General features: G+C 42.6%; 1 protein-coding gene across 6 annotated transcripts in view; it reads left to right on the forward strand.

Moving 5' to 3' along the window:
- Positions 1 to 9,003, forward strand: part of ZNF438 (zinc finger protein 438) — a 150,088-nt gene extending 141,085 nt beyond the window's left edge. For all 6 annotated transcript variants that reach the window (XM_053573131.1, XM_053573130.1, XM_053573133.1 and 3 more), the window contains 2 exons: positions 5,170 to 7,003; positions 8,310 to 9,003. In XM_053573131.1, the coding sequence (XP_053429106.1) occupies positions 5,170 to 7,003; positions 8,310 to 8,925 (2,450 nt within the window). In that variant the 3' untranslated portion in view covers positions 8,926 to 9,003. The remainder of the gene's footprint in view (positions 1 to 5,169; positions 7,004 to 8,309) is intronic.
- Positions 9,004 to 20,996: the final 11,993 nt, after the last annotated feature.

Here is a 20,996-nt window from a genome sequence, read left to right on the forward strand (position 1 = left end):
CCTTTACTGCAAATTGCCTTGTTTTATCTTAAAGAGCCAAATGTTTGGAGGAACAATTCTCAGGACTCCAATTGTCCTTGGGAGGTAATGAGCTCTAATGCTTCTCAGCGCTTAACTTTGGGGGGTAGTTATGCACTACCTGTCAAACGACTTGATTACTTCCTTGATCATTAGCAATTCTTGTCATTAAGTAGTCAAGAAAAATAAAAGGTAGGAGCCAGTTTCCTGTGTGTCTATCTAGTCATTTATGTACAGACACACATTCATAACAAATACCCAAAAGATATGGCTTTTAAAAACAGATCCAAGTAGGGAAACTTTTATCTTCTTTTCATTAGGTGGGAAATTAGCACCTATCCCGTCCCTGACTTAATACTTCCTATTAATACTTCCTGTAATACTTCCCCCAGCTTTCTGCAGCCAACAAAGGCTACCACTAATACTGGTTTCTGTTGCTTCCTTTCAGAGACACTCTGTATACATATGCAGGAATATATCTGTGTGTGTATCTTCCCATTTTTAAAAACCCAAGTGATAGGGTGGCACCTGTGGCTCAAAGGAGTAGGGCACCAGCCCCATATGCCGGAAGTGGCTGGTTCAAACCCAGCTCCAGCCAAAAAAATGCAAAAAAAACCCCACATGATAGCATACTATAAATCTCACATCTTGGCAAGTATTCCCTGTCATTCCAATTCATTCTTCTTTCCTGACACTGTGTAGTTCTACATCAAATGGTTGGATGATTCTTTTATTAACACCCTGTTGATGGACATTCAAGTAATTACTAGGGTTTCTTCCCTTCTATTTTTTTTGTGGCCTTGCTGTCTTTTTCCTGCCAATGGTTTCTTCTAATTCATTGGTTTTATTTTCTATACTTAATGATTCTTAGAAATTAGACTCAATACCACCTTTATGGAGACCCTCACCCTTCTGTAAAATTTCTGATAGATCCAGATAAGTATAAGTAAATTAAATGTACTCAGTAAGACCTTATCTTTTTACCACACAGATTCTCTGTGATTAGCTTGTGATGTTGATTCAAAGCCAACTTTTCTACCTCAGTACCCACCTCTTTAAATCACTGGCAGTGGCCGGGCCCGGAGGCTCCTGCCTATTATCCCAGCACTTTGAGAGACCGAGGTAGGAGGATTGGCTTGTAAGGACAGCCTAGGCAACATTAGTGAGACTTTACTTTAAATTTTAAAAGGTTAAAAAAAATTTTTTTAATTAGCTGGGTATAGTGGCATATGCCTGATAGTGTCCCAGCTATTCAGGAAGCTGAAGCAGAACGATCACTTGAGCCTGGGCATATAGGGCTGCAGTGAGCTGTGATCATGCGAGGGGACAACAGAGCCAGACCCTGTCTCTAAAAAATAAATAGTTAAATAAGTTGTAGGGAACTTGATGAGAACAGACTCAGCTTGGCAGATACCATCCCTGTCGTTCTAAGCCGGTGCTGTCATTCCGGGTCGCCCAGACTGCTCACACTCATCAGCATTCTTCAGGCTGGGCAGAGCTGGTTGCCTCAGGAGTGTCCTCTGCTCCCAGACCACATTTGTCCTCCTTTCCCTTTGAATGTCGTTGCTCCTCCTGTACATTTTTACTTCCACTGTAATGTAGAGTTTTAAAGATCACTTAAAGCACGTTGACTTCAAATGTATCATGATTAGTTCATACCCTTTCGGTATGGCTCTGTAAGATCTATCTGGTTTCATTTCTGCAAACTTGAACTGTCAGAAGGTTGCTTTTTCACACTTTGCTCATAAAAAAATAGGAAGCCCTTCCTAGCTTAAGTCTGTGGAGACCTTGACCACTGCGGTTGCTTCAGCCGTGTCTTCTGCTCAGTGTTATTTCTGCTCTTCTTTGTGTGGACATTGCCATGTTCGCCTCTGAGGTTCAGTTTTCTGTTTCCAGTTGTTTCTCCTGCCTTCATTCAGATCCCCCACTCTCTCCTCTGTGTGTCTGTTTGTTTTAAAGCAGTTTCTTCTGCAAAGCTTGCTTGTCTCCGTGTCTCAGTTTATACCCAGTAGCGTAATGTACTGTCCTCTGTTGTTGTCCTATCTGTTGATCATTCAGGTGGCCTCACCTGTCCCCTTTATTTTAAGGGGATGATGATGCTACCCTATTTCCTTATTCTGGCAATGAATAAAATTAAATTGAAAACAGAACTACTGTTCCACAGATAATTTCCTCTATTTCATTTTTAAATTTTGAAATATTAAAGGCCATTTTAAAATTGTGTTCTTCTTTTTACATATTAGAAAATTCCCTAGGTAAGGCTCAATCTGTAAATTCTTTATTTCTGTCATTGGTCACTTTATTACCACTTAAAAAATATTCAACAAATATGTACAGAATCCCTGCTACATGCTGGACACTGTTGCAGGCCCTGAAAACACAAGCCAATTCCCCTGGCCTCTTGGAGTTCATTTCAGTGAGGGAAGGTGGACTGTAAATGTAAGATGTTAGATGGAGCAAATGTTCTAGAGAAAATTAAAGCAGGCAAAGGGAGTAGGGAGTTCAGAATGGGGCTGTAGTTTTAAATAAGGTGGTCAGAGTAGATACTGGGAGGAGGCCATTTGAGCAACCTTCAAGGAAGTTATACAAGGAGTGTTTAGAGGGAAAGATGCTCTGGGCAAGTAGGCACAGCAAACACAGAGTTCTGAGCAATTGCCTTTCTGGAGTGTCTGAGGAACAGCAGTGAGGCCCCACAGCCAGAGGAGAGTTGAGTGGAGGAGTAAGTGAGGGGCTCCTGGGAGCTCAAAAGTGTGAGGCCTTTAGGCCATTGTGAGGATTTTGGCTTTTCACCCAGTGAGATTTACAGCTATTGAACACTGGTTTTTGAGAAGATGAGTAAGGTAATAGATCTTGTGCTGCTACGTATTATCACATTATTCCACAAGGTTATGACCGACAAAAGACAGAGTACCCTTTGTTCTAGTTCTTCTTGCAGTAAATATTTTCTGCTCAAGCAGTTAGGAGCAAGAAATAAGTATTGATAACCCAATGTTTTCTCTTCCCTCCCTTCCCTATCCCAGATCCATTATGTAAATTCAAAGACCATTATTACTGTTAATGTAATAATTTACTAACCCTTGTCTCTAGGTAATCAAAAGCTATCAAACGTTTTAGGCTTGCTACAAAGTCTCTCCTTCCTGATTTAATATACAGGGGGGCCATATAGTTCATATGCATTTTTAAAATAGTGTGCAATTTTAAATTGCACATGAACTTCCTGGCCACCCTGTATTTATCTATAACTTCAGTAATTCTTCCAGAAAAATATCAGAAGGTGAGGTTTGAAATAGAAAACATTTAAATTTAAGGGCTCAAAAAATAGAACTTTAAAAATTAAAATTGTGTAGGAGGAAGAAGCAAATGCAGCAATCTGTATAGTGACTGTTGTCGAATCATTAACCTCTCAGCTTACGAGGCTTCATGGTGGCAAAGCTAAGAAGAAAAAGAAGAAAATTATCCTTGTCTGGTTTTTCCAGACCACAGCACTAGTTCTTTTTACTTCTTACTCTATTGCAAGCTCCTTAGTGGGAATGTTTTCATGACATCCCAAACACGGATTATATTCTAAAATCAGTTGGTCAATAAGTATTTTAACTCGTTTCTACTATGCTACTTATGTATTTCAGGAGTGTAATTTTGCTAAAAGAATCAAGTTCCTGCTACAATTGTGCATTTTCTAGCTGTAGCCATTAAAATAAAGGTTGATTTTAAAGTTTTAATTACTTATTTCGTTAGATTGCCAGCTATCTACTTTTGTATCCTGGTATTCCCTAAATAAGTAGTTCTTCAGTCCCTTACCCACAACTCCAAAGTCGAAAAACAGAAAAATTTGTTAAAAGTGGAGTACCAAACTCATTCAGAGGCAAAAACCTGACCTAAGACTATTAAAAAAATCTTCATTTGTCTTATTTGTTATGAACACTTACTTCTTTTGCTGCAGAGTGATATTAAGTTTGTGAATGCCCTTCAGATTCTGCTGGGTGTTATGTAACATTTGGTATACGTATCTTAACTATGTTGCTAACATTTGGAAGTATAAATTCCAAAATACATCTTGCCCCAAAAGTTTCAGAAAAGGGATTGTGGGCCTATAATGTTGGAATAACATAGGTGCCTAGTAAATGTGAGTTGAAGTAAGTTTGATTAATATGAGGTACTTAGACTGAGGAACTTTCTGCCTTGTGACCTGGAGGCCTTGGGGGAGTAAAATAGATGATTCAGTCCTTGGAGGCAGGGCATTGAAATGTTTCCCTAATTGTTCTCTGAAGGTAGTGGTAATTGCTCTTAGGTTAGGCTAATAAATCCAAGAATGAAGTGTTATTCTATCAGTTAAAAGTGTTCCGATTAGTGACCTAGAAGGTGCTTTCTGTGTGTTGCACATATTCTTTATGTTGTCTTTGCATTTCTACTTACTGCTTTGTATCCTTTTGGTTTTGTTCAACATTCTTTAAAGGTGTCACATCAGCTTTTTTAATACTGGTGATTTAATTGCAAAAGCACATATAAACAGTTGGAAAGGTGTGAGAAGAAATTCGCAAGTCACATGGGGAAACAGCAACAAAGCTAGCATTCAGTCTGGAATTCATCCACTGTGCAAAACAAATTGCACTGCCAGTGGGTCAAATGGTGTATCCTGAAATTGAGTGAAAAATGAGTTTGATACAAGAAGCATTTGTTTCATACCAATGATACAGCGAGAAATATCAAGATGAATTAAATATAGGCTTTACCCTCACAGAGCTCGAGTTTAATAGGGAGAGCAGGGCATGTATATAAAATATACAGAACATTCCAGAGGAAAAGCTTTGCAACTTGGGAGATCAGGAAAGGAGATGGGATTTGCCCTGGCTTGTCACAGTGAGTCAGAATTGGGGAAGTAGAGAGGATGAACTTGAGGGATACAGGTGAGAAGGACAGAGTCCTCACTCTTAAGAAACTACCTTTAGTGGTAGAGACACTTGTAACTATCTGAATTATTACAGAAAGTGGTAAATATTATAACAGGGCTGTGGGAACACAGAGGAAAATAGTAATCCTTGGTGAAAGTGGGCAGGAATTCTCCTTCAAGCTGGTCTGGAAGGACACAGAGGTTTGCTGAGAAGGGTGGACAGTTACACTGCAGTAATGTCTTGTGTTGTGTTGTCTTTGCAGGTGAATCACACATCCCTTCTATAACAACACAGAGTGGGAAAAGTTTGCAGACTAAGAGTCACTTTAGGACTATTGCACCAAAAATTGTGCCCAAAGTCTTGAATTCCAGAATGCTGCCATGTCATACACCTTCACTCTCTGATCAAATGAGTCTTGGACCCTCCATCAACTGCAAGCCACTGGGGATGTCCACCCAGAAGTATGCTCTGATGCAGATTGCCGGCCAAGAAGGGACGTTTTCTCTCGTTGCTTTGCCGAATGTTGCCTCAGCTCAGCAGGTTCAGAAACCCAGAATGCCCCTGCCTGAAAACCTTAAACTGCCTATTCCTCGATATCAACCCCCAAGAAATAACAAAGGATCAAGAAAGCAACCCATCCTAAGCCCTCCTGAGGGTGGCTGTAGCAAACCTCCTGTCCAGACCCAGGCATGTCCTCAGATGTCCCTTTCCCCACCTGAGGGCCCTGTTGAACTCCCGCATAAACCCAGTCCCTTTGAGCAAGTGCCATCACTAGAGCAGGTTCCAGACAGCATCAACATGGCTCCACTGACAAATGGCTGTGACCCTGGGGACTCGAAATCTCCAATGACCAATAGCCATGGGGAACTGAATCCTCCTGCTACCCCAACATTGTCCACACCGGAGGGGCCTTCTGCCAAGCAAGGCCTCACAGAGATTTCAGGGAATACAAACTTTGCAAGCAAGAAAACATCCCATAAACCTTCTGCTATCACCAGTGAAAAGCTTAAAGAACCAGTTGATCTTGCAAAAGTCATGCCCAAGTTACCACCCGGTATTTTGGGCAGTGCAGTCCAGTTGATCTCTGCAGTCCCCAAAGGGAAATTGCCGATCTTACCCTACTCGAGAACGAAAACAACAGGGGCTCACCAGGTGGAATCAAGTGCTAACACGGCAGGTTTCTCTTTACTGGGGCACAGGACAGACGGTGAAAAGACATCCACCATCACAGAAGCCACCAAAATGGCCAGCAAGTTACCTGTTTCACAAGTGTCACAGCAGAGTCCCCATGAAAATGCCTTTTGTCCAACCACCAAACTAGATCTAAACCACAAAACAAAACTGATTGGTGGGGCAGCGAAGAGAAAAGGAAGAAAACGAAAGGCATCAGATGAAATTTTGGCACTTCAGGGGAAAAGGAAGAGAGGCATCATTAATAAGTGTAGAGATGGTAAAGAAAGAGCAAAAAACGATTCCCAAGAATCCAGAGACCAAAAACCAGAGACTGTGAAAAAATACCGTAGCATCATGCCCAAGCCTGTAATTGTTATACCCACTTTGGCTCCCCTGGCTGCTCCCACAGCCACACTACAATCTCAGATGCTCGGGAACCTAGGGCAAGATGTCTTGTCAAACAGTTCACTCATTCCTAAATGTCTTGGCCCTAAGCAGGACAATATCCCTTCCTCTAAGCCCAGTTCTGTGTTCAGAAATGGATTTTCTGGCATTAAGAAGCCTTGGCACAGATGTCACATCTGTAACCACCACTTCCAATTCAAGCAGCACCTTCGAGACCACATGAACACACACACCAACAGAAGGCCGTACAGTTGTCGGATCTGTCGCAAGGCCTACGTCCGTTCTGGTAGCCTGAGCACACACATGAAGCTTCACCACGGAGAAAACCGCCTGAAGAAACTCATGTGTTGTGAGTTTTGCGCAAAGGTGTTTGGTCACATCCGAGTCTATTTGGGCCATCTGAAAGAAGTGCACAGAGTTGTGATCAGCACCGAGCCCTCCCCCAGCGAGCTGCAGCCAGGAGACTTGCTGAAGAACAGAGAGGCCAGTGTGCGAGGGACAGAAGGTTCACTGGAGAGGTGAGTGCTAAGGGAACGGAAGCCTGGCGAGAAAGTGTTTTGATCTGGGAAGAAAAGTTTGTTAAATCATTTCTTGGGTTAAGATTTTGTGAGGGTAGCTATCTAGTCCTCCTATTTTGTAAAAGAATGATCTCATTTCTTTTTGGTTTCTCATCAGTCAGCATTTTCGTTGACACTAGCCAAAGCGTAAATGCTGGTTTGAGTTGTGCTGGGGATGACTGGGTGAGAAAAGCTTATTCTTGCTTCTGAAAATGAAATAATTATTATATATAGTTCCTGACAATCTTTACATGTAATTTCCCCCAAAATCATATCCACAGAATTTATGTCTAAACATCATTATTAGCCCAGAACATGATGACCCACCGTGGGTACTCGGAGTGGACCGTCTGTGGTGATACCTACCTCACCCTGTATATTCTATCTGGTTGAGTTAATTTTTTCCTTTGTCATCGCTTTTTCCTGGTACTACTTCCTAACGTTATAAACAAATAAGCTAAGTAATTTGAAAGCCTGGCAGACAGGCGTTAGAGCAGTAGTAATTCACCAGGGAAACCCTCTCAGTTTGGGCTGTGTATCCCCTTCCCACTAAGGTGACATAGAGCTCATTCCACCGCCATCAGTTCTCCCCAGCACCAGGAGAACCGTACCTTTTCCAACGCTGTAGAATCTGTGCCCGTTTTTTATAATTGTCCCAATTGTTCTAAATACTTTCTATTCAATTTTGGCTTACTGTATCATATTTGATAAAAATAGGCACCTGTTCTATTTTTTCTTTGCTTTTCTATAATTTCTCTTTTTCTTGGGTATTTCTGTCCTCTTTCAGATTTCCATGCTTTCCATTAAAGGACAAAGAAGCCTCACTTAACTTGTCTCACAGTTAGATTTTGAATTTTAGATGTAAAGTCCAAACTATATTCCATTCTCAGTGGGTTGTATGGGACAGTTACTTCACCTGAACCAAGCATGTTCCTATAGGGCTGCATTTGGGATTACTTGACTTTTCCAGGTTGATTACACCTGTCCCTGTGGGAACCAAAGGTGAGTTAGCTCACTGGGGGTGATGCATAAAGGGAAAGACCCTTTTACCAAATAGACACTGGTAGCTTAAGAAGTGTGTGGCCCCAAGTAGGAGTGACAGTCAGCATTCACTGCAGCCTTTGCTGAAGATCTTGCTGTCTACTCCACCCTTGGTACGTCCTTGTCAGTGAGTGTGTTTAGATCCCTGAAGATTAAGAGCTTTAAGAAAAAGTTCCAGTTGTCTTTTTTCATGAAATCTTATGGACACAATTTTTGTCTTTTTCAGGGAAAACAAGTCAAGCCTAGAAGAAGACTTCCTTCTAAACCAGGCAGATGAAGTCAAATTACAAATCAAATGTGGCCGTTGTCAGATCACTGCTCATTCTTTTGCTGAAATAAAGTTTCATTTACTTTATGTTCACGGAGAAGAAATTCAGGGCAGGCTACAGGAGGGGGTCTTACCAGGCAGCAAGGGAACTCAGGAAGAACTGCTTAAACACGCCACTCCTGATAGCAAGCAACCTCTGGAAAGAAGAAAGCTAGTGAAGCATCATCCCTCTGAGAAGGATGCACACGCCTTTCCTAAATTAAAAAGGCAACTCTACCTTCATCATCAGAATGGGGTGGAAAAACTCACAGAAAGTGAAGGAGCCCAACTAGCAGCCATTGAGCCCAGGGAAAGCCCCCAGGGCCCTGAGCATCCCGGCTTCTACACTGTTCTCCTGTGGTCCCCTTCTGGCTTCAACTGCCTCCTGTGTGCACAGAGGTTGGGGAGGAAAGAGGACCTCCTCCTCCACTGGGAACACCAGCATAACTGTGAGGACCCTTCCAAACTGTGGACTATTTTAAATACATTCTCTAACCAGGGAGTGATTAAACTTCCCTGTAAAACTGAAAAATGAGACTCCAAGGCAAGCTGCTATTCTCTCAGAGCTTTGTGCTCTATGGTGGTGCTTCATTAGATCAAATAGGATGGACAGAAGTGATTTTTGTACATAGTTTTATTTTCTTATGAAATAAAATATAACATAAAAATGCATATTTTTCTAACCATATGCAGTCTTAATTTAAAATTCTATGTACTGACTCTTAATACATAGACTTTATTTCATAATAAATAAAAAGACCAAAATTTGGAGAATGAAATGTAGAGGATTATAGGATGTTCTTCAAATACAGTTTTCAGTAAAAAACGTGTGTGTGTGAGTGTATCCTTTTCTGATGTTTTCTGTTTATGTAGATCAAGAAATGTGAAAATTTCCAGGTGGCAAAACCATTCCAGGTTCAACCTTAGTATCATGTTAGATAGTAAATGTTGATATTTCTTAAATTCTATGCTTTATTTGAATATCCTGTAGAGTAGTATTTTAATAAGGTTGTCATCTACCGTAATTTAAAATCCATGTTTTCAGGACTTCAATTTTTTTTGTAATTGTGCTATTTTCTTCAATGCATATTGTCTTGAAGATGATTGGTTGTTGGCAAGTCTTACAGCTATAGTGTTCCATATCAAAATGGTAAAAAAAAGAAAAAAAAATTTAGTACTTCAGCTAATAAAAAATCTACTTTCTTGGTAAAAAGTTGTTTTCAAGTAGTCTTTGGGGCCAGAAAATTTACAACCTGGAAAGTGAACTAGATAGTTCAGTCATGTGTAGTTGTCTCAGCTGCTCTCCCTCTCTCCCAAGTAACTTCAGAGGGTTGTCGCTTGCTGATCAATTTTGGATGCAACTGTGCTTTTCAAGCCCAGCTTGTCTTTGAAAGTCAAGAGTAAACGATTGCCTCTTAAATTCCTGGGAAATTGCCTCAAATCAGTAAAGTTACATTTGAGGTTTCTGGCCATCCTAACCACAGAATCATTTTCTTAAAAGGGGGGAGTTTGTGTGCCCATCCTACTAAAATCTCAGCCTGTTGTGAAACCTCCATGGATGTGGTCAGCCCTGGTTGCAGAAGCTTGGCCTAGGCATTATCATAGCATTGTTTTGTGCTAAAGGAAGTTATCTAAAGTAGAGGAAGAACTAAAGCCTAATTGATAAGCTAGTGGGTCTTTTAAATGTCTAGTTTTAAAAGCAGTGTTCATAGGCACAATTTGGCTCAAATAGTACAAAAAGGGAAAACTTAATATTTGCTTTTTTGTGAATAGTTTTATAACTTTTGAGAATGAGAGGGTGTGGTTAGAAATCTTTGATTGTGCCATGTTTTAGCAATCCATCGCTGAGTTTCAAAGAGAGAATATCAGACCTCTACTGTTCGATAATTTGAGAACTTCCTGGGTTGATAATGAAGTAACTTTACCATTCAGTGCAGTTTGTAGTTTGTGTTTTGGAAGATTGATCTTGAAGACATTACCAAGTGAGTTTTACTGTGAGAAGATTACCAAGTTTCAAACTATGAAACTTGAATTCAGACTATGAAATGTTGCATGCTTGGTCCTCAGATGCTGTGGATTATTTTGGAAATACTAGCAAAAGGCAGAGTCGTGGGTCTGGAGTATGTGTGGAACAAAGGTAAAGGACAGTATGCATCCACTGAGCACTTAACGAAGAGTCTGACGTCTTAGGTTGTGGAGGTACCAACCTCTGGTTAGTGTTTCACTCCATATTCTCACAGCAAGGGCACAAGCAGGCTCTGGAAAGAAACACAGTTGGGATTGGGGGAAAGAGCAAAGGTAGGGAGAACATGCAGTGGCTCGTGATGAAGTTCTCCAGCTGGATCCCCTTCCAGAATGTATTTTGGAGTTGCAATCCCTGGGTCCCAACAAATGAGGGCACCTCACTGGGGCAGTGATCCCTGGAGGTGGGGGGAGGCGGTTTACACCATCTCTAAGAAAACATTTGAGCAGAAGCTTAGGGTGCACAGAGTTCTTCCTGGATGCCTGTGCTCGTGGGTTCATTCATAAGACATTTCAATTCCCAGGTTCTGGAAATGTTCCCTTGGTCTACAAGGGGCATATAAAATAGAAGTTTCTGTTCCTTGATAGTAGTGCTTCAGTGAAAATGGTGGGAAGAGGGGCTTCTACTGGGGAGGTAGGACGACAAGAGGGAGTAATTTAGCTAAAGTGACTTTGGGAACAGCTCAGAGCCTTGCTTGGGTGTAGAAGTGTTATTGGCACAGCGCCAGCCTTTATATTCTGTGTGACCTCAAGAGAGTTCCCTAAGCCTCCATTCCCTTGGGGAGTGGGACTGCTTTTCCCTCCAGGCATCACTGAAGAGTCAAAGAGACACAAATTACATGTCTGGCATGCTTGGGCCACGAAGTAACTGGGGGCTGGTATTTATTATGCTTTTGGCCAGGCTTAGAAGAAGAGGTATATCATGTCACGTAAAATAATTTAAACAGCTCAGGTAGACCTTAAGTACAGAATCCAAGGATGAAAACTACTGAGAAGCACAGAAATTTGCATTTTTTTATACAAAATATATTTTAATTGTTAACAAAACCAGGATGTGGATTGCATGGAGATTTGGCAAGTGTGTATTCAATCAATAGAGAAAGCAAAATTCTCTAAATTACAGTGGAACCTCCCTAATTGACCACCTCCTTAAGTTCACTTAATTTTTATAGACTGGACATGCACCACATGTATGTATCAATACAGTGGGCCTAGTTCCTTGTGTTGACTACCTCTGCAGGTTGGCCACTTGGTTACAGTCCCTTGGGTGGTCACCTTCCAGACCTTCTACTGTATTTCCATTCCAGGCCCCACTTTGGGGCTTGTATTCCTCGGGTCTCGTTTCAGGCAGTAGGTCCTCTCTATGACCATTTCTCTACCCTTCCCTAACTCCTGTTCTAGCTCGGTCGTAGCACCCACCCCACTGCCCAGAAACAGACAGTAGACTTTCTGATTACCACACTATAGGCAGAGAATATAAACTATCCCTCCACAGAGCCCTGGAGGATTCAGTACCCAACATATTAAAAATGATAGAAGCTTGGGCTGCATAGGGTCCTTGGTGGATGCTTGTGGGTTCATTCGTAAGACAGTGTTATAGTTTCCAGGTTCTGGAAAGCTCCCTTGTTCTAATGGGGAATACCCCTCAATGCCACCCAAGATAAAGACAAATATAAACAAAATTGCCACTTTCCTTCTTAGGAATAAACCTGCCTTAGAAGCAACCAAACTCGTAGCTAGAAAGACATTGAGGCAAATTTGGTCTTCAGTTCAGCACATTCATTTTGCTTAATGTCTTTTGCTTCTTGGAAAATTGTCCCAATGCCAACAGAACTAGACTTTTTTTCTTTTGGCCCTAAATTATTTCTGAGAGTTACAGCATTTTAGATTTGTATTGTTTTATTACCTGTCATTTTTATTCATGTCCTCTTTTGTTGCTCGCTGTCTCACTTGGACCTCTTCCTAGTTTAGCTTGACCGTTCCTGTTAAGCTGTTCCTCATATGGAAAGTTGTCTCTTCATCAGCACACCATAAATAATCAAAACCTGGGTGCGTTCCATCGCCTTCTCTGGCTGCAGACTCCTCCCCTCTCCAGCTGCGCGGCTCCAGTTTTCCATGGCCCCGGTGATATGGTTGTTGGCAGTAAAGGCTCAACTTCATGTATTTCTTAGAATTCTCAGATCTGGACTGGTCTGCTCCATTCAAGCCGCTGACATGCTTTGTTAGGTACATATTTTATAGAGTCGCCTCTTTTCTCTGAGCTCCTGAGCAAAAGTGCCCTGGTGAGGATGAACTGAGACCTAGCAGAACAGGTTTTTAGCTTCAACTTTATACTGATTTCTGTGACATTAGACAATCAGCAGCTTATTGGGGCTTGTGGTGCAATCTAATATATGTTTTAACCATATCCACCTCTTCAGGAATGTTACTTCTGGCAGTGAAATGTTTATTGCATCTCATATTTAGGCATGATCATAGTTATCCTCATAGTAAAACTATAGCCACAGTTTCTTGAGCATATTTTAAATTTGCGTTTAATATGCAGATGTCAGCTTAGGAGTGCATCACATTTTCCATACCCTGAAGTGTGAAAATATTTTCAATGTGTGGCTTAACCCTCAGAAAAAATGCTATCCATTGAGGGAAACCAAATGTGACAACTAAAAGAAATGTGAAGATTACTTGTTCTAATTTTGATGTGAAGCTAAATCAGATTTTTTTTCAATTAAATGTGTTCCTGTCATCAAAATTGCCCCTCTCCCTGTTAGCTTAGCAGTAAAAAGTTCCCTTACAATAGGATGACAATACTTGCCTTTTTTAATATGTTCCAAAAACAAAATTGCAAGTTACTGGAATTATAATAGATCATATTTTTGATAGTTACTGTGCTCAGGAAAAAGATTTTGCCTTTTGTTAAGTATGAATTTCATCTCTCCATAGGAGTTACAAGGAGACCACCAGCTACTCTATGGGCATTTTCAGAGACAAACCAATGAACTTGGTCTGATTACTGTCTGACTTTGTAATGTATATCTTAGTACAAAAATTTGGCCATGGAAGAGATCCAGGTGGCTCAAACACAAGAGCTAAAAACCATCCCCAAACTCTTGGCTGTATCTAAAAGTAACATTTAAGGATGTGTTCTTGGGAAACTAACACACTACCTTTCCCAGTCTAATCCAAATTAAACCACAATTAGATTTTTCGTAAGACGTTAATTGAATCTTTTTGACAATGGTTAACACCCAAGGGAAGTTATACTAAAATTTCTAAGACTACATTTTTCAAATAGTCCTTCCTCTTTCTGTAAGTTGGGGTTGGGAGGGAGCAGCAGGAGGGCAGTCAAGGCCGAGTAAGGGTGGGGGCACCCGGGCTCCAGAGTCCAGGTCGCAGGGTGCCCTAACGTTTTGGTGCAACCTCAATGGAGAGAAATTTGACAGCATCTATCAAAATCTAAAACGTACAGATCTTTTGACTCAGGAACTCCACATCAAGGATTTACAGATATTACTGCCTGGATGCACAGACGTGTGAGGATATCAGTTCAGCATTGCTTATGAGAAGCTAAAAGGCTGCACACAAGTGTCCATCAGAGCTGGTGACAAAACAGTACAGTATACACTATAAGGGAACACCTCCCTGCAGTACAAAAGGTGGGAATAGCACTTTACCTGCTGCGCTAAGAATTGTGTGAAGGAAGCAAAGCGCAGAGCATTGTACCGTGTGCTGCTGTTTGCTCTTTAAACAGGAGGGAGAGAGGAAGGTAGAGAAGGGACATGTACGTTCTTGTATATGCATAGAAAACTTATGGAAGCTGATTGCATTTCTGTAACTTTTTGCTGCATTTTATTTTTTCAATTGGAAAAATGGCCTTTCCACTTTGAGCTGTAGCTGTGCTGTTATCATGAAGGCCTCGGCACAGTTGGGAAGGAGGAAAAATCTCCCTTAGCCCCTCAACTTTGGTGCTCCTGTAGCATTTTCTGACTCGAGCCCCAGCTGCCTAATGGTCCAATAAAACCAATGACCCCACAATAAGAAGGACGTGCATCCATCTGTGTGCATATACACGCATACACGCATACACAGACACCTACCACTGGGACATGAGGACTGCTTTCATAAAAACCATACAGTGTACAAATCATGTGCATTGTATTTGATGTGTTCTGTACTAATTCAGTGTTTAAAGGCTGGCTGCCTTACACTAAATTGATTCCAGGAGCTACTAAGGAACAAATACAATTTGAACTATATGGCTATAGACTTAGGACTCTTATGTCAGGCGTCCTCAAACTTTTTAAACGGGGCCAATTCACTGTCCCTCAGACTGTTGGAGGGCCGGACTATAGTTTAAAACAAAAAACTATGAACAAATTCCTATGCACCCTGCACATATCTTATTTTGAAGTAAAAAACAAAATGGGAACAAATACAATTCACACCGCTTCATGTGGCCTGTGGGCCAGCAGTTTGAGGATGCCTGCTCTATGTGACCACCCCCACATCATCATGGCCTTTCTGGGGTGTCCCTCAGTCCCTCAGATCTCTGCTATCAGGTGCCTGATGACTGACTCTGATCTCCCACAAATTTGCATTTTATAGGCCCTTTGAAGGGTGACCTCAGGCCAGAGGGGGGAATTTCTAATGCAGGAATGCCTTTGGGTGCAGCCCCAGTAGGAGATTCTCGCTGCCCCTCTGGAAAAGGGCAAGATCATCACCAAAGGACACTGCTGCTTATGGGGGCTCACCTCAACAAGCTGCTGGGTTTAAAAACCCTTTTTCATAGTTTTACTTGAGTTACCAACTCTTTGGGTTTGTATTGGATTTGAAATTGTCCCTGATTTCTTACCCTAATTCAAGTCCTCTGAAAAAGATGCAAATCAGAACCACCAGCTTTCCTCTCCCCCCCGCCCTCCACTTCTCCTGTCTTTCCTAAGACACCCACATCTGGCCACTTTTTCTAAGTATAAGGGTATGACCCCTTCCTTCTCCTCCCAGCCTGGCTTTCCTGTTGAATTTCTGCCATTTTCCAGGCCAGCCAGGTGGCAAAGGTAGAACATGGTCAAAGAAAAGAACTCTTGAACTTCAAAGCAATCTTTGTCTTTCTGTCATCTCTCCAGGGAGTGGTTCCGAAATTAGACTGAGCCTTTCATGGAGGCAAACAAATGCTGCTGCCCCCTCGCGCGTCAGATGCCCAGTGCCACTGTGAAGAGCTGTTCTTCACTTAGCTGACCATTCAAAGGTAACAGTTAATTCACATACTCCTATGTGTATCCCTCAGAGCTCTCTCTTTTTTAATTTTAATGTGTTGCCTTAAGGAAAATAGGTCTGGTTTCCCTTTAAGTAGCAGCTTAAGTCTATCCCAAGTTGCCAAAAAAGTGTTTATGGAATGACTCCCAGGTCCTCCAGGGACTTTCCCAAATCAACACACACTCCTGAGTGCTCATGCCCACCTGGGGGTCACTGGCCTGAAGGGCCAGCCTGACACGGAGCAGCACCAGCCTGGGGAGGGGCTTCTAGACCTCGAGTCAGGGGGTTTTCCCAGGAACCCCTACCGCGAAGCCGGGCCTACGAACGTGCACATCGTTGGGAGAACAGAATTTGGCTCCTGCAATGATAGTAAAAGGCACTAGGGCAGAAGGAAATTGGCAGGTATTAACTAACAATTGGATTTTTTCATTCTGCTTTGATTTTCATCAGTATGCTGAAACACCATCTCAAACACATCCATTGTCTTACATGGGAAATAATTGCAGTAATAACTTAAAACTCTAAGGGCCTCTGTTGTTGAAAGAGGGCAAACTTGTGCAATTACCACAAAGAACCTGGATGCATTCTGGATCCTGTGGGATTAATTGGGGATTTTAGACCAGTTGCAACTGGACAAATTTCCACATCACAAAATTCATTGCTATAATGGACACTAATTGGCTTCCTTGTTGACAGTCCCAGAAGAGAAAGTCCAGGGCCTGAAAACCGAACAATTCACCAAAGAGTTGAGACGGCAGACAGGAAATCATGTCACTGGAACCCAGAGCTGCTCTCTTCTGGGGAAAGGGAGATGTATTGGGCTGCAGGGCCATCAGTGTCACAGGTGATTCATTCAGAAACAGCTACAGGCCTTGTGGTATTACAAGGAACTTTATATATTCGGCAAGCCTCTACGCATACTTCCGCATTAATGTTCTTTTAACTTAGGAAAGAAATGGCTGGATTTCAGTTGGTAGTAGACAGAGGTAGATGAAAGAGCTGGCTTCTCCTTACGGGAGAGTGTTTGACCACATTTCTGGAAAGCAGGCTGACTGTTCCCTCTCTACGCATGGTGGCTGTGAGGTGTGACTTACAAGGACCAGGTCAGTCCTAGGTAAAGTGAGCAAGCTCTGCCATGTTGGGAGGTTTGAGTTAAACCTTTCACACTCTGGAGCACTGCAGTCTGAATTGCATCATGTCATTGCTAAGACTTGCCAATTTCCTACTAAGTGCACTCTGACCCTGGCGCCAGAGCCGCCAGCAGCTGCCTCTTAAATTATCCCAATATTTTCTTGTCGGATTCATCAACATCTCTGAGAAAATGGCATAGATGGGCAATTCGTCTAGTGGACACAGTAAGACAGAAAAGATGGACAAGCGCTAAAAATCTTTTCCCATGTCCCATGTGTGTTCTTATCCCCCATCCTTTGAAACCAGTGCTTGTGGTGTAACCACGGCTTTACCAGCCACAGCATGACACAACACGTGCTATCTGGGGAATGTGGGTGGGAAGGGCAGCCATCCCTTGTGCTATGACCCTCCCCAGCCCCCGTGGAGCTGAGCCTCTTGGCCCTCCCATCCTGGCCCTCAGCTGCCTTCTTGTCTGGAAGTTGGGAATGACAGACTCTCCGCTCTGCACCTCCCCCACATGCCCAGTTGTTCTCTGGCTCGCTGGCGTGTCGTCACCTGCCACCCCACCAGGAGGCCCCAGGCCCTTGGAGGGCCCAGCTGTTCTCCACTCCAAAAGTGCAGAGTAACATGGTCTCTGACTGATGGAACACAGGCCAAACGCAGTTCATGATATTCAGAATTAAGAGAGGATAAAGGGCAGGAAGGAGGACCCCACCGATGCAGGGAGCAACAGAAGCATCTCCCAAAGCTCACGCTCAGTCTTGGCATGTTCCAGGGACTGTTAGGGGATGAAGGTGTGGTCCACAGGATTTTTTTTTTTTAATTTATTGTTGTGGATTCATTGAGGGTACAAGAAACCAGGTTACCCTGATTGCATTTGTTAGGTAAAGTCCCTCTTACAATCATGTCTTGCCCCGGTTCACAGGATTTTAACTGTGGTGTCTCCCCTGGCCTTCTCTGCTCTTGTGAATTAAACTCAGACACACTAAGACTCCACCAAATGTCTTTGCCGTCATCATCCAGCCCTCAAGGCTGAGGAAACCTGGTAAGGGTTCTGATTTCCTAAGAAAATCATGCTCCTCGATCTCAAGGCCAACCTGTACTATTTCTTTTACTCAACTGCGGTTAACAACTACGGAAGAACCTCTGTAAGTTGACCTCTCAAGGGACTGTAACCAACTGGTCAACATAAGGAGGTGGTCAATACAGGGAATTAGTCTTACTGCACCAATGTATACGTGTGGTGCACGTCCAGTGTGTGAAGATTTGGTCAACTTAAGGAGGTGGTCATTGTAGGGAGGTGGTCAGCCATGTTTGTTCTACTATATTTAAGCAAAGGAAAGACCTGACTGGGTGCACAGCTCTGGTGACAACAGGGTCCCTGCTCAGATCCAAGCTCTGCTCTTCCAGACCAGTCAAAGCAAGTAAATGCACGAACCACGTTCTTTATGAGTTTCCAGGGCTGCAAAATCAGAGCTGTTCTAAAGGATCAAAAATACGTCTCTTGAACACCACAGCAAGGACCCTCTTCTTTCAAACAAACAGAAATTTCCTTCTTCAGAGTCAAAACCTTTACCAACCCAAGAAGCCTAGGCTGGCTCTTCTGGCAGGACCTGACACTTCAGGTGGGTGAGCAGTGTGCAAGGCCCATCGACAATTGCTAATGGTGATTTATTAGTGGAGGGAAATTTGGAATTGGACTTGACCATTGGGATTTACTTGCATTTGAAAGCAATGCTGTTAGCAGTCCATCTTTCAACACTGAATGTATTTCCTCCACTTTTATATCTTTCTGACGAATTAAGCGCTTATGTAAGGTGAGGGATTGAAAACATTAGCAGCTGAATCTTTTAATGGATCTGCTTGCCAGATACGGCCGTGTACAAAAACACAGGGCCCAACTTCACATCATTTTTCTGCCAATTCATACCAGTCATGAGTTCTCACGCTTTTCCCAGGTCTATGATGGGCAGATAATATGAGTTCCTTGCCCTCCAGTTCTCCAAACTGCTTTGAACAAGGTCTACTAATTGAATTCAGTTGTTTTCAGTTTTAAATGTTCGTGTTTTCCACAGACCAAGAATATATTAAACTCATTTCATCTGTCATCCGAGAAGAATTGTAGCCTACATTTTTATTACCGACTGACTTGTGTTCACCTTTATCCCAGACTTTTTTTTTTTGGAGATGTTTACAATGTAATTAAAAACAATCAAGACAAATTATCTATTTGAATTGGTCCTTTGGGGAAAAGATAGACGAGGAGAAATGCCCACAATTGCTTCCTTTTTGCTGAGCATTTCTGCCTTCTCAACAGAGATACATCATGTATCTGTTCACCCAAAAGCACTTTGTAATGTCACCGGTGATTTAGCAATTACAAAATATTGTCATTAAATGTTAGAATGCTCTCTTCTGTTTTCCCATTATAAATGAGCATGGAACTTGATTAATTTCAGCCGTTTTGCAAGGACCTGGCTTTGGTAATACTGTTTCCTGCAATGCACACCTCCAGGGAAAACTATGAACTGAATCCTGAAGTCAGAACCAATTAAACTCTCCCTTCTCCCCGCCCTGGCCCAGCTGCAGCATGAAGATGAGCCACATTTTCAGGCACGGCTCAGGGAGGCTTGTCAGGTCTCCGGGGCTCAGTGCCCCTGGGCACCGTGTGCCTACTGCCAGCTGTGAAAAGCATGCTCCAGGTACAGCCTCATAAGAGAGAAGGAAAGTGATAAATCCACAAAGGCAGGGGCCTCAGTGTGTGGTTGTGAGGTATAGGCTTATTCAGCATCAGGGCAGCCTAGACCTGGCCCTGCCTACTGGCACAAGAACTTGATACTCTGATGGTCAAACGAGGTGGACAGCTTAAAATTTGCAGAGCAGAAAAGTGAAACCTCTGTATTCTTAAACATCAGAAGGGAGACACTCTTCAAACAAAATTTGCCTTTGGGCCGATTGAACTACAGGAGCAAATCTTTAGATAAGTTGTCGCGTAAGAAATTAGTAATCAGGGGCTGCGGATCCTTATTTTTAAGATTAGTTTTAATGCTTACCCAGATAACACACAGGAATAAATTTTCACGTCCTGGGTTTCTTCTCCAGAGACTTGAGTGTTGTGTAATTTTGCCCCATCTGTCCCCTGATTTTGGTATCAAATAAACAAACAACCACCACTACCGAAACCCGCAGTATAATTAGGATCTAGCAAATGAGTTGTCAAAAGAAAACTGCCTCCTCCTCCCAGGAGGATTGGTGCCAGTCTGTTTGCTTTGGAGGATTTAAACAGCTCTTCCCTGCTGAGCAAGAGATGCAAACCCCAAATTTGCTACACAGACTTTTTCTTTCAACTAAAAAGATTGGTTTGGGGGGAGGGGGTGTTCGGGTTTTTTTGTTTGTTTGTTTTGTTTTATTTTTGCATTTCCTCTTTGAGATATAATACAGAGGCCAACATTTCACACAATTTGGAAAGCAATGGGACAGTAGTTTTAGTGTCAGTGGCCACAGTGATGAGGTTTTTAAAAGCCTGTCCCCTCCACGGTTCTGACATCAAGGCCCCCACCCAGCTTGGAGGTTTGTTGGCCAGAATCTATTCTGCACTATCCCCTCTCTTTCCCTCATCTCCTTTTTCTCCTTACATCAACACACATGAATGTATTAATGAATCTTTAAGATGAACCCAAATCTTTGTAGTCACGTCCCCAAAGTTCAGCAAATCGTGTTTTTCTATATAAGCAAGGAGTACCTGATTCTTTCTGGTTAATGCTGTCTCATTAGCAGAGCACTGCAGCATATCATTTGTATTAAAAAGGGATGTTTGTTACTTTTGTCAAGGTAATAGTCTCTCAGATAGGCACCAGGGACAGAAAGCAAGTGCCATCTGAAGAGGGGGGCCCCACACAGAGACAGCCTTCCGGGGCCGGAGCACCTCCTGATGCTGGCCAGCCTGGAATCTGGACCAGCCCAGCCATCCTCCCATCCTATCTGAGCTGTAATGTGTTTATCTGGTGTTTATCAGCCCCAGCAAGGGAATCCCCTTGTGGTCAGCTGTCTGAAGAGGAACTGAAATACCACCTCAAAGGGGACAGGAAGAAGACTTATGATTGATGCCTGTTCAAATGGGAGGGCACGGGTTCCGGGCTGGGGAAGCCCACCCATGTGCCCTACACACAGGAAATGCCTGGTCTCGCTCCGGCTTTGTGCAGC

The sequence above is a fragment of the Nycticebus coucang genome, chromosome 20 (assembly GCF_027406575.1).
Source record: "Nycticebus coucang isolate mNycCou1 chromosome 20, mNycCou1.pri, whole genome shotgun sequence".
Taxonomy (NCBI): Eukaryota; Metazoa; Chordata; class Mammalia; order Primates; family Lorisidae; genus Nycticebus; species Nycticebus coucang.